This window comes from Mesoplodon bidens (genome assembly GCF_964165515.1).
Source record: "Mesoplodon bidens genome assembly, chromosome: 3".
NCBI classification, from domain to species: Eukaryota; Metazoa; Chordata; class Mammalia; order Artiodactyla; family Ziphiidae; genus Mesoplodon; species Mesoplodon bidens.
Genome location: NC_138178.1, coordinates 153,241,234 through 153,256,902, shown reverse-complemented (window position 1 = coordinate 153,256,902; position 15,669 = coordinate 153,241,234). Strand labels below are relative to the sequence as shown.

Below are 15,669 nucleotides of genomic sequence, written 5' to 3'. Positions count from 1 at the left end.
GATTTAAAGTTATCAATATATAATGGTTATCATTACACAGATAATTGTGCTGTCCCTTCTACCTCCATCTTCCATCCTTTTTAGGCTTTCTATTTCCTTAAAAGAAATAATGATGCCATCACAACCTATTGATCCATCATATTCATTACTTCCCTCCTTAGCATAAAATTTATTACAAGAAGTTGAGGACTTAAAAATGACCAGTTAAAGTTATCTGCTACATTTTCTGGGACATTAACTACACATATGTGTTTACTTTTCTCTCTTTCATGCCAGGCTGTAGGTTTTAATTGAAGAGATTCTAAAAATGGCTTCATTCTAACAAATTGTATTAAGGAATTCCAAAAGGACAGCCAACACAGTAAGGTTTACTTGTGAACTTCAAGAGAATCAGTACAGAGGTTTTCTCTAAATTGCTTTTATGCTTTTTATCACCCTTAAAACTAAAGATTTATGTTTGAAAAGTAGAGAAGAATGCTGACCTCTTATATTACCATCTGTGTTCTCTCTGAGGCAAGGATAAAGACCGTTTAAGAGTTAGTATCTTTTTTTTTTAATATATATATATATTTTTTTTTGGCTGCACTGGGTCTTCGTTGCTGTGCGCGGGCTTTCTCTAGTTGCGGCGAGTGGGGGCTACTCTTCGTTGTGGCGTGCAGACTTCTCATTGTTGTGGCTTCTCTTATTGTGGAGCACGGGCTCTAGGCACTCAGGCTTCAGTAGTTGTGGCTCGCGGGCTCTAGAGCGCAGTAATTCTGGTGCACGGGCTTAGTTGCTCCGCGGCATGTGGGATCTTCCCGGGCTAGGGCTCGAACCTGTGTCCCCTGCATTGGCAGGCAGATTCTTAACCACTGCGCCACCAGGAAAGCCCAGTATCTTTTATTTTTAACAAGGCTAACCTTTCTTTGTTTTTAAATTTGTGTTAGACCAGATACTTGCTGCAGCTCTGCAGTAAGAAAACTCTTTAGAACTGAGCTAGCAGATTAGACTTAAGTACCATGCTTCTTGTATTAATATTAACTGGTATTTTATATGATATTTAATTCAAAATGGGTAACAGTGTTGCCTTTAAAATTCAGTGTCACCTCGGGAATAAGGGACAACAACTTCCCCAATATGTATAACTGCAAAAGCTTACTAATTTATAAGTAACTTAACTTGGCTGCTTGTCCTATTATTATCTTTGAAATTATTAGGTTGAATCAGAAGAAATCGCCTTTTTAAGGTCAAAAATAGTCAAATATTGGCAGTTTCATGGTTCAGCCTAGTAGTTTTGTTGGATAAACAGACCACTTAATTTCTGGGATTCACTATGACCACTATTTCTAATTTAGTTTGCTTCTTTCTCCAGCACTGGTCTTGATTCTTCCCCTCAGTCTTTATTCCTTCCTCACCAGTGATGATTGCAGTTTGCTATTCCAGATGGGTTTATTGGAAGAACTACTTTCCACTTGCCCTGTGTCTTAGGCTCCTTCACCCATTCATCCCTATCCTATTCATTTGCTAGTAAGTGCGTTTAAAAAGTAAAACACAGATATTGTTACCCAATAAAGGGTTAAACACTTTAAAGTTTGAAAAGTACGTAATTTCTTGCTGTGGTGTAGAAGAAAAAGGGCTAAATGGGAGTCAGAACCTTGATCTTCTTCCTACTGAATGAAAGGCCTTAGAGAAAGTAGTTTAACATTTATGGGCCTGTTTCTTTGTGTATAAAGTATAAATACAGTTTACCTGTGAACAACAGAGGTTTAAACTGCCCAGGTCCACTTACATGTAGATATTTTTCAACAGTAAATGCTGCAGTACTACGTGGTCCCTGGTTGGTTGAATCTGCAGACCTCAGCTATGGAGGGCCAACTATAAATTATATGTGGATTAAGTGTCAGTCTTTTACCATATCCACCTAAAGTCTTTTACCATATCCACCTAAAGCAGTTAGAATCAAATGAAACTGAGCTGTTAGTTGCTAATTATAGTAATTCTTCCCTTATTTGGGCATGACTAGGATGCTTAAATAAATATTTAGGAGAGAATTTTTTTTATTGAAGTATAGTTGATTTACAATATTGTGTTAGTTTCAGGAGTATAGCACAGTGATTCATTATTTTTGCAGATTATATTCCATTATAGGTTATTATAAGATAATGGGTATAATTCCCTGTGCTATACCGTAAATTCTTTTGCTTATCTATTTTATGTATAGTAGTTTATATCTGTTAATCCCATACTTTTAATTTGTCCCTCCCCCCTTCCCTCTCTCCTTCGGTAACCATAAGTTTGTTTTCTAAGTCTGTAAGTCTATTTCTGTTTTGTAGATAAGTTCATTTGTATCATTTTTTTAGATTCCACATATAAGTGATATCATATGATATTTGTCTTTCTCTGTCTGAACTTAGTATGATAATCTCCATCAATGGTGCTGCAAATGGCATTAGTTCTTTTTTTAATGGCTGAGTAATATTCCACTGTGTGTGTGTGTATACACACACACACGTGCACACACTCATCTTTGTCCATTCATCTGTCGATGGACATTTAGGTTGCTTCAATGTCTTGGCTGTTGTAAATAGTGCTGTGAATACTGGGGTGCATGTATCTTTTAGAATTAGAGTTTTCGTCTTTTCCAGATATATGCCCATATAAGTGGTACCATATAGTATTTGTCTTTGTCCGTCTGACCTATTTAAATAAGCATAATATTCTCTAGGTCCATCCCTGTTGCTGCAAATGGCATTATTTCATTCTTTCTTATGGCTGAGTAATATTCCATTGTATATATATTCCATATCTTCTTAATCCAGTCATCTGTTGATGGACACTTGGGTTGCTTTCATGTCTTGGCTACTGTAAATAGTGCTGCTGTGAACATTGGGATGCATATATCTTTTAGAATGAGTGTTTTCTTTTTTTCCAGATATATACCCAGAGGTGGAATTGCTGGATTATATGGTAGTTCTATTTTTATCAATAGTTTTTTAAGGAACCTCCATACTGTTTTCCATAGTGTCTGCACCAATTTACATTCCCACCAGCAGTGTACAAGGGTCCCTTTTATCCACATCCTCTATTTAGGAGAGAATTCTTTTTTTTTTTTTAATTTTTTGGCTGCACCACGTGGCATGTGGGATCTTAGTTCTCTGACCAGGGATCAAACCTGTGCCCCCTGCATTGACAGCACAGGGTCTTAACCACTGGACTGCCAGGGAAGTCCCTCGGAGAGAATTCTTTTAAATCTGAACTTTATAACTGCCAAAATGAAAGTTGGTAATCTCAACTCTAATGCCCATTAACACATAAATGGGTAAACAAATTGTGGTATATCTTTGGTAAGGAATACTATTCAGCAATAATAAGGATATATAAGTTGGGAATCTTAAATGCCTGTTCTCAGTATCTTCCAGTTTTGCCTAAGAATGTTATTTTAGATGGGTTTTCTTTTGGGACTCTTCTTGTCAAGGAACAGATGACAATGAATGGTGAGACTGAGATTTCCACTTGCTTGTGTTACAGAGAACTTGCTTAGAATGATATAGCCATAGGTGGAAAAGGTAAGGTCTAAATCTCTTAGCATTTCTTCTTTTCCTTGATAATTTTTCTTGGTAATCTTGGAATAAGAAAAAAATATTTTAACAAAAGGTAGTTACTTTGTGATAAGACAGGGCTTCGCTGGTGGCGCAGTGGTTGAGAGTTCTCCTGCCGATGCAGGGGACACGGGTTCGCGCCCCGGTCTGGGAAGATCCCACATGCTGCGGAGCAGCTGGGCCCGTGAGCCATGGCCACTGAGCCTGCGCGTCCGGAGCCTGTGATCCACAACGGGAGAGGCCACAACAGTGAGAGGCCCGCATACCGCAAAAACAAAACAAAACAAAACAAAAAAAGAAAAAGGTAACAAGTTGTAAAATAATAAGTGGTGCAGGAAAAATTAATGTACACTAAATTAGCAGACGTGTCACTCAGTTTCTAAAAATCTTTAATATCATTTATATACAATAAAATTCACCAATTTTAAGTGTGTAATTCCATGAGTTTTGACAAATGTATACAGTCATGTAACCATACCATAACTGAAGAATAAAATGTTTTTGTCACCCCTGAAAAGTCCCCTTCATACCGCTCTGCTGTCAGTCCTCTCTCCATTCCCTGGCAACCACTAATCTGTTTTCTATCATTGTAATTATGTCTTTTTAAGAATTTCCTATAAATAAATTCACAACAGTATAGTCTTTTGTGTCTGACTTATTTCATTTAACATAATCCTTTTGAGATTCATCATTTTTGCTTGTATCAGTTGTTCCCTTTTTATGTATTTTCTTTCTCTCTTCCTCATGTTTCCTCTACTTTTCTGAATGTATGGAGTATATTTATAATAGCATTCTTGTATCCTTGTCTGCTAATATTCTGTCATTTCTGGTCTGTTTCTATTGATAGACCTTTCTCCTAGTTGGTGGGTCATATTTTCCTGTTTCTTTGAATGCCTAGAATTTTTTATTATACGTCACACATTGTGAATTTTACATTACCAGGGGCTGCATTTTGTATTCATTTAGGTAATAATGTTGGACTTTGTTCTTGGAATCAATTGGATCCTTTTAAGACTTGCTTTTAAGGGGTGTTAGGGTGGGCCAGAGCAACTTTTAGTCTAGGGCTAATTTAGCTCCACTACTAGTGTGATTCTGAGGTTTTTCCATTTTGGTTGGTGAAAATAGAAGCTATTCCCAACTGTATGAGTGCTGGGAATTGTTCAGTCTGCTGCTTTCTGTTGGAGCTTTCTCCAGCCCCTCATAGTTTCTTGTCATACGTGTTCAGATCAGCACTTTGCCGAATGCTCTTCTGTAGACCCCCAAAGGTCTCTCTGTGCACCTTCCTCCTCCCCTGTTGTGTGTCCAGTAAATTCTAGCCACCTTAGCCTCCCCAACTCCAAAATCCAATGTCTTCGACTGACAAGACTAGGTCCCCACTCCTGGAGCAGTCCGGGACCTGTCTCCAGGTGGTATGGGGACAATCCAGAGATTCACTTCTGTTTTCCCTTCTCTCCAGCAGCACAGTCCTCCACTGCCTGGGGCCCAATGTCTGAAAACCATTTTGTAATATACTCTGTCCAGCTTTCTGTTGTTTACAAACAGGAAAGAAAATCTGGTTCCTATACTTTATCATGGCTGGAAGTGGAAGTCTCTTATTCTAAATGTAGAGTAAGCATGTGTTGGTATTTCTAGGGGAAAATTAGAGTACGTGGCTCATCAGTTGTCAACATACACTTAACATACCTTAATGTCTGCTTTAATATGTGTAAGATGTATGTCATAACTTAAGTGATGTTCTTCAGTGTTCACACTAAACTAATCTAAGCTTGTATGTGCTTCTCTGGTCAACTTGAAATTATTTACATATAGAGTATTAATTTGGGGTTATTTATAGCAAACTTATGTAGAGTAGTTTCCCATCAATGATGGATATGTTAGTGTTTTGATTCTAAGGACATTTGTTAGTCATCTGTATTTGCAATTGATTAACTTACCTTTGAGCTATATGGTTGTATTTTTTAAAATATGAATTTGCTGGCTTTCTAATATATGTGAAAATGACTGCAACCTTTTCTTATTTGTGAGTATTTGTGATTTAGAAAACCATAAAATAGTTCTTAGCCCTTTGCAAGCTGATCTTTTGAATTTATGTCTTGCTGTCTGTAACAGAATGATTGTTTTTGGACATCTGTTCATAGATTGACCTACCATAAAGTCAAAACCAGGCCAAATATTTAGTCAGTCAGCAGTTAGAGAAATTCATGTCTTAATCCATTTGTGTTTTAGGGAAGATGAACAAAGTAGTATTAAAAATATGATTTTTACATTATTATATGTGTATGCTATTGCTGTCTGGTAGACGTTTTAGGGAAATGGTAACATAAACTCTTAAGAGGAAAATATGGGGTTCTGGATGGTTCTGTCTCTGGTCTTATGTGTAAAATTATTTGCAGCACAGTTTTTGGAATGAATATTGAAGTTGAGAGGCCTAGCTTCTAGTCAACTTTGCCACTCATTATTGTGTAACTGTAGGCCAGTCACAACCTTTGTGAGTCTCCTAATATATAAAATGAAAATAATAATTATCCAACCTACTGTAAAGGGGTGGTAGAGTGTTAAATGAGGTGGTATCAATGAAAATGTTTAGAGATGCTAATGTGCCTTGGAAATACTGGTCATTAAACTTCATTTTGTACATTACTATAAAATCTGCTATCAACACTACTATGACAGAATACAAACACAAGATATATTTGTTTCTACTTATATTCCATACAGTTTACTGTGCAAAAATATTTTATATGGGAAGGGAAGAAACAAAACGTAGAATTGATTGATAGAATAGAGATGGAGGAGATTGCTGTCTTTTTCCACTTCTTCTTTCTTAGTATTATTTTGTTTCCCTCCCCATTATTTTCCAGGCAAAGAGTGTATACAGCAGTTAGCTGAAAACGTCAGATATTTCAGGAGACGTCTGAAAAATATGGGCTTCATCATCTATGGAAATGAAGATTCTCCAGTGGTGCCTCTGATGCTCTACATGCCAGCCAAAATTGGGTACCTTTTTGCAGATTACAGATTGCCCTCTTATTAGACTTAAAGTTTACCATGATGTGAGACCAGGCTTATATATTTTGTTAGGTAAAATTGTCTTGGCCTCATTATGTTAATCTTTGTTTGCTAGATCTGCTGTAGATTAAACAAGTGGATTCCAATTTGTAAAATATGTTAACTTGTTAGTCTTTCCTTAAACAAACATTTGAGTTTAATGCACTCTTCTGGGGGATTGAGATAGATCAGTGAACAAAACACAGAAAAATCCATGTCCTTGTGGAGTTTATGCTCTACTGGGGCAAGAGTCAGACAAACGTAATAAATAAGGAAATTATGTAATATGTCAGAAGGTGTTAAGGGCTATAGGAAAAAACAGAGCAGGATATGGGGTTTGAGAGTGCACTGTGGGTGGGCAGATTACAGTATTAGATGGGATGGTCACCCTGGAGAGCCTCAGGGGTAAGGGAAGATGACATCTGAGCTTGAACTAGCTGAGCAGGTTAGCCACTTGGAGGAAGAAGCTTCTGTGCAAAGGCCACAATGCAGGAACATACCTAGCTGATGGAAGACTAGCAGGAGGTGAGTGGAGCTGAAGTGCAGTGCCCAAGGGGGAACAGTGAGCCATGAGGTCAGGTGTGGACTTTACACCAGCCTCTCTGGCTTGTGCAAGGCGTGTATAATGGAAATCTTTGCCCTGGAATAGCTTTCAATGTATTTGAGAAGTACAGATGTATACCGAAACCAAAATATATATGAAAAGCAGATATGAAGTGGACAAATCTAATTATTTGCAAAATAATTATGTGCAAAATTGCACCAAAGATATAAAATAAAGGAGTCAGACTTCCCTGGTGGTGCAGTGGTTAAGAATCTGCCTGCCAATGCAGGACACGGGTTCGAGCCCTGGTCCAGGAATATCCCACATGCCACGGAGCAACTAAGCCCGTGCGCCACAACTACTGAGCCTGCGCTCTAGAGCCCACGAGCCACAGCTGCTGAGCCCGTGTGCCACAACTACTGAAGCCCACGTACTGAGCCCGCGCACCGCAACGAAGAGTAGCCCCCGCTTGCCGCAACTAGAGAAAGCCCGTGCGCAGCAACAAAGTCCCAACACAGCCATAAAAAATAAATAAATAAATAAATAAATTAATTAATTTTAAAAATAAAATAAAGGAGTCATCTGCTTTTATAGGTTCAGTAAAAAAGGCACATCTTTTCAGATTTGTGAGTTTTGACTGGATTGTAAATATAAAATTGAGTAAGGATCATTTCTCAGGTTTAATGGAACTCATTAAAGGAGCAAATATTTTTATTCATCTTTGAATCCCCAGAGCCCACCACAGCCCCTGGCACTCAATAAATGTTGATTAAAGTGAATATAGGAGGGAGAATTAAATCAGGAACCTGGAAGTATGGTGATTCCAAAGTTAGTGAAGGGAGGATATTGGGAAAGGGTGCTCATTGAGGGAAAAAGAGGAGTTTAGTTTCCAGTAGGAAGTCATATGGGCAGTTGGCATTATTGCCTTCAGAGGAGATGGAGGAAATGAGGGCATCCTACACCGAAGCAGAGGTGTAGGATTTCCCTCATTCTTCTTTAAATGGAATTATCATCATAAATAAACTCAAAAAGTTACCTGTTCTGGAGGATTGACTTAGTCTAGAACCCTTTCTTTAGAGAGGACTGTGTCTAATTTATTCTATACAGGTGGAACTGACTATGTACATTATAATTAAGATTTAGAGAGAGTAAGGCAGAATTGGAATAAAGCACTAGACAGTTGGGGAGCATGTGCTAAAGATGCAGGACTTGGCCTGACACAAAGGAAATACATTGAAGAGGATGTACTATTACTAGGAGTGGGGAAAGCTGGTGCTACTACTAAAGTGAGTGGAATTTTTTATTCTCAAACAAATGCTTTAAACAGCTAAGGGAAAAGTCAAAAAGGAATAAGGTAGGTCAACAAGAGAAAAGGACAAAGAATAACATAATTTAGTAAATAACAAAATTTACATGAAAGTTAGAATTGTGTTAATTAGGCAAGATACAGATGTAGAGTAAGGTCACATGCCACAAGTTTGGCTTGGGATAGGGGGTTAAACAAGAACTGTGTGGTCTGGGTGGTCATCTGAAGGCTGGGGATGAGCTGGCCTCACAAACACCAAAGGAAACCCTGAATTACAGAGGCAACTCAACACTTAAGTCTATCCAAAAAATGCCTGGTCTGGAAGGCTAGTGCTTGGCCTTTCTGCCAGCAGAAAGATGTCCAGATCCTTTGCATCCTTAATCTTAAGAATTTTTTAAACTGCCAAGCCTAACATTTCAAGGACCAGGTTTTAAACTCAAGTTCATTTTGAAACCTCTGAACCACTGTTACATGTCAGTGACACCTTAAGGCTACAGTTGCAAATTACTTTAGGCAAGCCCTATTAAAAGTTGGTCTGGGGCCTCCCTGGTGGCGCAGTGGTTGAGAGTCCGCCTGCCGATGCAGGGGATACGGGTTCGTGCCCCGGTCTGGGAGGATCCCATATGCCGCGGAGCGGCTGGGCCCGTGAGCCGTGGCCGCTGGGCCTGCGCGTCCGGAGCCTGTGCTCCGCAACGGGAGAGGCCACAACAGTGAGAGGCCCGCATACCACAAAAAGAAAAAAAAAAAAAAAAAAAAAAAAAAAAAAAGTTGGTCTGTGCCAACGATATTCTTTCACCTTTCTGAAGGAAACCATTTGGGAGAAAACCACGTTAGGACTGAATAAAAGAAGTCTTTGTAAACTGTCAATTTTAACTTTCATAGAAGTTAGAAGAAATTCCTAATAGAACTGTCTAGTGCCTGTATCACCCAAGAGTTTACATCATTCGGGCCTTTGTACTGTGTGCTTTATTATTCTTCCTGGTTTCTTTTCTTGTTTTCCCTCTGCAGCGCCTTTGGACGGGAGATGCTAAAGCGGAATATCGGTGTAGTTGTGGTAGGATTTCCTGCCACCCCAATCATTGAGTCCAGAGCCAGGTTTTGCCTGTCAGCAGCTCATACCAAAGAAATGCTTGATACTGTAAGTAGACATTTTCACTTTGATATAAATATACCTTATACTAAGAAGGCCTGTATATCAGATGAAATTAATCATCTGTTGGTCCTGATGTTCTTTGAGCACCTGAGGTATTTACTGGTGAAGTAGAGGAGGGAGTGCACAATGCTGCTTTAATGCATTGCTATTTACAAAAAATTACAAAACTGTTAGCATCACCCACCAGACCCTGCATGATCAGGGCTCTAGGGAGTTTTCTGGCTTCATCTTGTTCCACTCTCTCTCATTATGATCTCTACAGCTCTACATTCTCTTTCTACTCTAGCTGTTTCTCCTCTGAGCTTTCTTGTGCGGTGTTCTGTCTGTGGCACTTTCTCTCTTGACCTTTCTCTCCCCTTTGCCTGGCTGACTGCTACTCATTCTTCACATCTCCACTTAAAAGAAACTTGCTCAAGGGTTTTCCCAAACCCTCTTGGCTAGATATTTCTGGAAATCCTAGGACTCTCCCCTAGGAAAGTCTTTACACCTGTAATTATTTAATGGCAATCTTTACCATTAGATAAATCTTTAGGAGGGACTAAGTCTATTTTTCTCATTCTGTATCCCCAGGACCTACCACAGTGCCAGGCACATAGTAGGAGCTCATAATTATTACTGAATGTAATCATTTATGATCTCTTAATATGTTCTCATCTCTTGATATTCTCTTAATACGCTCTTATTTCACACCTGAGACTTCAGACTTTTTTTTAGCATTTTTTATTTAATTTTTCTTTTTTAGAATCTCTAGTGTATTTTTCCCTTTCGAATTTTTTCTTATCCTTCTGTTGGTTTATTTTGCTATTATTTTCTAACTTTTTGATTTGGATATGGATTTTCCAACGAACACCACGTCAGTGGAATCCCACATATTTTAGAAAAACACACCTTCATATCAATATCAATATTTCTAATGTTTTTCTTATTTCTCTCTGAATTAGGATTGGCTTTTTAATTTTTAAAAAATATTTATTTTATTTTTAGCCACGTCAGGTCTTAGTTGCGGCACGCGGGATCTTCGTTACGGCATGCGGGATCCTCCGCTGCAGTGCACAGGCTTCTCTCTAGTTGTGGCATCTGAGCTTAGTTGCTCTGCAGCATGTGGGATCTTAGTACCTGGACCAGGGATCGAAGCTGCGTCCATTATACTTTTAAATTCTAGTCCCTCTAATATGTATATTGGATAACATGATGACTTTAGATTGTACTTCCCTAATCACAAATGTTGTTGAACCTTTATTTTTAATGTGCTCAGTTGCCATCTGTGTATCTTCTGTGATAAAGTATCTGTACAAGTTTATGTCCAAGTTTCATTGTTTATCTTTTATTTTCATATTATCAAGTTTTTAGAGGTCTTTTAGGCTATTATTCATATTCAGCATCATTTTTTGAAAAAAGGCTATCATTCCTCCATGTGTTTTCCTTAACAACTTTGTCAAAAATCAGTTGAATATATTGTGTAAATTCATTTCTGAAAAGTCTGTTCTCTTTCATTGATTTAGGTATCTACTCACCAGTATCTTGATTTTTTTTAAATTTTTATTTTATATTGGAGTATAGTTGATTTACAATGTTGTGTTAGTTTCAAGTGTACAACAGTGATTCCGTTTATACATATACATATATCTATTCTTTTTCAGATTCTTTTCCCATATAGGTTATTACAGAGGAGTGAGTAGAGTTCCCTGAGCTATACAGTAGGTCCCTGTTATCTATTTTATATATAGTCGTGTGTATATGTTCATCCCAAACTCCTAATTTATCCCACACCCCCACCTTTCCCCTTTGGTAATCATAAGTTCGTTCTCTAAGTCTGTGAGTCTATTCCTGTTTTGTAAATAAGTTCATTTGTATCATTTCTTTAGCTTCCACATATAAATGTTATCATATGATATTTCTCTTTCTCTGTCTGACTTCACTTAGTATGATAATCACTAGGTCCATCCATGTTGCTGCAGATGGCAGCATTTCATTCTTTTTTATGGCTGAGTGATGTTCCATTGTATATATTATTACCACATCTTCTTTATCCATTCCTCTGTTGATGGACATTTAGGTTGTTTCCATGTCTTGGCTATTGTAAATAGTGCTGCTAGGAACATAGGGGTGCATGCATCTTCTTTAATTTTAGTTTTGTCTGGATATATACCCAGGAGTGGGACTGCTGGATCATATGGTAGTTCTAGTTTTAGTTTTCTGAGGAGCCTCCATACCGTTTTCCACAGTGGCTGCACCAACTTACATTCCCACCAAGAGTGTAGGAGGGTTCTTTTCTCCACACCCTCTCTAGCATTTATTGTTTGTAGACTTTGTAGACTTTTTTTTTTTTGAAGTGTGTGCAGTGGTGAAGAGTACCATGATGTCTAGTCAAGTCTGGCCCACTGTCTTTTTTTTTTTTTTAATTTATTTTTGGCTGCATTGGGTCTTCATTGATGCACCTGGGCTTTCTCTAGTTGCGGTGAGCAGGGGCTACTCTTCATTGCAGTGCGTGGGCTTCTCGTTGCGGTGGCTTCTTTCATTGTGGAGCACAGGCTCTAGGTGCGTGGGCTTCAGTAGTTGTGGCACGCAGGCTCAGTAGTTGTGGCTCACAGGCTCTAGAGCACAGGCTCAGTAGTTGTGGCGCATGGGCTTAGTTGCTCTGTGGCATGTGGGATCTTCCCAGACCAGGGCTCGAACCTTGTCCTTTGCGTTGGCAGGTGGATTCTTAACCACTGCGCCACCAAGGAAGCCCCGTTAGTAGACTTTTTGATGATGGCCATTCTGACCGGTGTGAGGTGATACCTCACTGTAGTTTTGATTTGCTTTTCTCTAATAATTAGTGATGTTAAGCATCTTTTCATATGCTTTTTGGCCCTCTCTCTGTCTTCTTTGGGGAGTTGTCTGTGTAGATCTTTGCCTATTTTTTGATTGGGTTGTTTTTGTGATATTGAGCTGCACGAGCCATTCGTATATTTTGGAAATTAATCCCTTGTCAGTCGCATCACTTGCAAATATTTTCTCCCATTCTCTGGGCTCTTTGTTTATTTATTTATTTATTTGGCTGCGTTGGGTCTTTGTTGCTGCACATGGCCTTTCTCTACTTAGCGGCGAGCGGGGTCTACTCTTCATGGCGGTGCATGGGCTTCTCATTGCGGTGGCTTCTCTTGTTGCAGTGCATGGGCTCTAGGCATGCGGGCTTCAGTAGTTGTAGCGCGTGGGCTCAGTAGTTGCAGTACATGGGCTCTAAGTCACATGGGCTTCAGTAGTTGTGGCACACGGGCTTGGTAGTTGTGACTCACAGGTTCTAGAGCGCAGGCTCAGTAGTTGTGGCGCATGGGCTTAGTTGCTCCGCCACATGTGGGATCTTCCCAGACCAGAGATCGAACCCGTGTCCCCTGCATTCGCAAGTGGATTCTTAACCACTGTGCCACCAGGGAAGTCCTGTCTCTTTGTTTGATCATGGTTTCCTTTGCTGTGCAGAAGCTTTTAAGTTTAATTAGATCCCATTTGTTTATTTTTGTTTTTATTTTCATTACTCTAGGAGGTGGATCCAAAAAAATATTGCTGCAATTTATGTCAAAGAGTGTTCTGCCTATGTTTTCCTCTAAGAATTTTATAGTATCTGGCCTTACATTTAGGTCTTTAATCCATTTTGAGGGTTTTTTTGTATATGGTGTTAGAGAATGTTCTGATTTCATTCTTTTACATGTAACTGTCCAGTTTTCCCAGCACCACTTATTGAAGAGATTGTCTTTTCTCCATTGTATATCCTTGCCTCCTTTGTCACAGATTAATTGACCATAGGTTCGTGGGTTTATTTCTGGGCTTTCTATCCTGTTCCGTTGATCTATAAGTCTGTCTTTGTGCCCATACCATGCTGTTTTGATTACTGTAGCTTTTATCGTGTAGTCTGAAGTCAGTATAGCCTGATTCCTCCAGGTCCATTTTTCTTTCTCAGGATTGCTTTGCCTATTCAGAGTCTTTTATGTCTCCATACAAATTTTAAGATTTTTTGTTCTAGATCTGCAAAAAATGCTCTTGGTGATTTGATAGGGATTGCATTGAATCTGTAGATTGCCTTGGGTAGTATAGTCATTTTGACAATATTGATTCTTCCAATCCAAGAACATGGGTTTATCTTTCCATCTGTCTGTGTCATCTTTGATTTCTTTCATCAGCGTCACATAGTTTTCAGAGTACAGGTCTTCTGCCTCCGTAGGTAGGTTTATTCCTAGGTATTTTATTCTTTTTGATGTGACGGCAAATGGGATTGTTTCCTTAATTTCTCTTTCTGATCTTTTGGTGTTAGTGTATAGGAATGCAAGAGATTTCTGTGTATTAACTTTGTATCCTGCAACTTACCAAATACATTGATGAGCTCTAGTAGTTTTCTGGTAACATCTTTAGGATTTTCTATGTATAGTATCATGTCATCTGCAAACAGTGACAGTTTTACTTCTTTTCCAACTTGTATTCCTTTTATTTCATTTTCTTCTCTGGTTTCTGTGTCTAGGACTTCCAAAACTATGTTGAATAAAAGGGGCAAGAGTGGACATCATTGTCTTTTTACTGATCTTAGAGGAAATGCTTGCAACTTTTCACCATTGAGTATGGTGTTAGCTGTGGGTTTGTCATATATGGGCTTTACTGTGTTGAGGTAGGTTCCCTCTTCCTTTGGCTGCACTGTGTGGCTCATGGGATCTCAGTCCCCCAACCAGGGATCAAGCCCAGGCCACTGCAGTGACAGCACTGAATCCTAACCACTAGGCCACCAGGCAACTCCCAGAAGTAGGTTCTCTCTGTGCTCACTTTCTGGAGAGCTTTTATCATAAATGGGTGTTGAATTTTGTCAAAATTCTGCATCTATTGAGATGATCATATAGTTTTTATTCTTCAGTTTGTTAATGTGGTGTATCACACTGATTGATGTGCGGACATTGAAAAATTGTTGTATCCCTGGGATAAATCTCACTTGGTCATGGTATATGATCCTTTTAATGCATCATTGATTCGGTTTGCTAGTATTTTGTTGAGGATTTTTGCGACCATGTTCATCAGTGTTACTGGCCTGTAATGTTCTTCCATTGTGGTATTGTTGTGTAGTTTTGGTATCAGGGTGATAGTGGCCTTATAGAATGGGTTAGGGAGTGTTCCTTACTTTGCAGTTTTGGGGAATAGTTTCAGAAGGATAGGTGTTAACTCTTCTCTAAATGTTTGATAGAATTCACCTGCAAAGCCATCTGGTCTTGAACTTCTGTTTGTTGGGAGTTTTTATACACACACAGACACAGACACACACACAAAGTATTTTTATTTATTTTTATTTATTTTTTGGCCACGCTGCATGGCATGTGAGATCCTAGTTCCCCGACCAGGGATCGAACCCACACCCCCTGCATTGGAAGTGCGGAGTCTCAACACTGGACCACCAGAGAAGTCCCCGTTGGGAGTTTTTTAACCACAGTTTCAATTTCAGTACTTGTGATTGGTCGGTTCATATTTTCTGTTTCTTCCTGAATCCGTCTCGGGAGACTGTACCTTTCTAGGAATTTGTCCATTTATCTTAGGTTGTCATTTTATTGGCATATAGTTGCTTGTAGTAGTCTCTTAGGGTCCTTTGTATTTCTGTGGTGTGAGTTGTAACTTCTCCCTTCTCATTTCTAATTTTATTGATTTGAGCCCTCTCCCTTTCTTCTTGATGAGTCTGTCTAAAGGTTTATCAATTTTGTTTATCTTTTCAAAGAACCAGCTTTTAGTTTCATTGATCTTTTCTATTTTTTTTGTCTGTATTTCATTTATTTCTGCTCTGATCTTTATGATTTCTTCTACTAACTTAGGGTTTTGTTTGTTCTTTCTCTAGTTGCTTTAGGTGTTAGGTTAGGTTGTTTCTTTGGGATTTTTCTTATTTTCTGAGGTAAGCTTGTATTGCTATACAGTTCCCTCTTAGAACTGCTTTTGCTGTGTCCCATAGGTTTTGGATCATCATGTTTTCATTTGTCTCTAAGTATTTTTTGATTTCCTCTTTGATTTTTTCAGTGATCCATTGCTTGTTTAGTAGCAT

General features: G+C 38.8%; 1 protein-coding gene across 1 annotated transcript in view; it reads left to right on the top strand.

Annotated features, from left to right (window-relative positions):
• Nucleotides 1-15,669, top strand: part of SPTLC2 (serine palmitoyltransferase long chain base subunit 2) — a 113,938-nt gene that overhangs the window by 89,055 nt on the left and 9,214 nt on the right. The window contains exons 10-11 of the mRNA XM_081227255.1: nucleotides 6,440-6,575; nucleotides 9,485-9,614. Of these exons, the coding sequence (XP_081083381.1) occupies nucleotides 6,440-6,575; nucleotides 9,485-9,614 (266 nt within the window). The remainder of the gene's footprint in view (nucleotides 1-6,439; nucleotides 6,576-9,484; nucleotides 9,615-15,669) is intronic.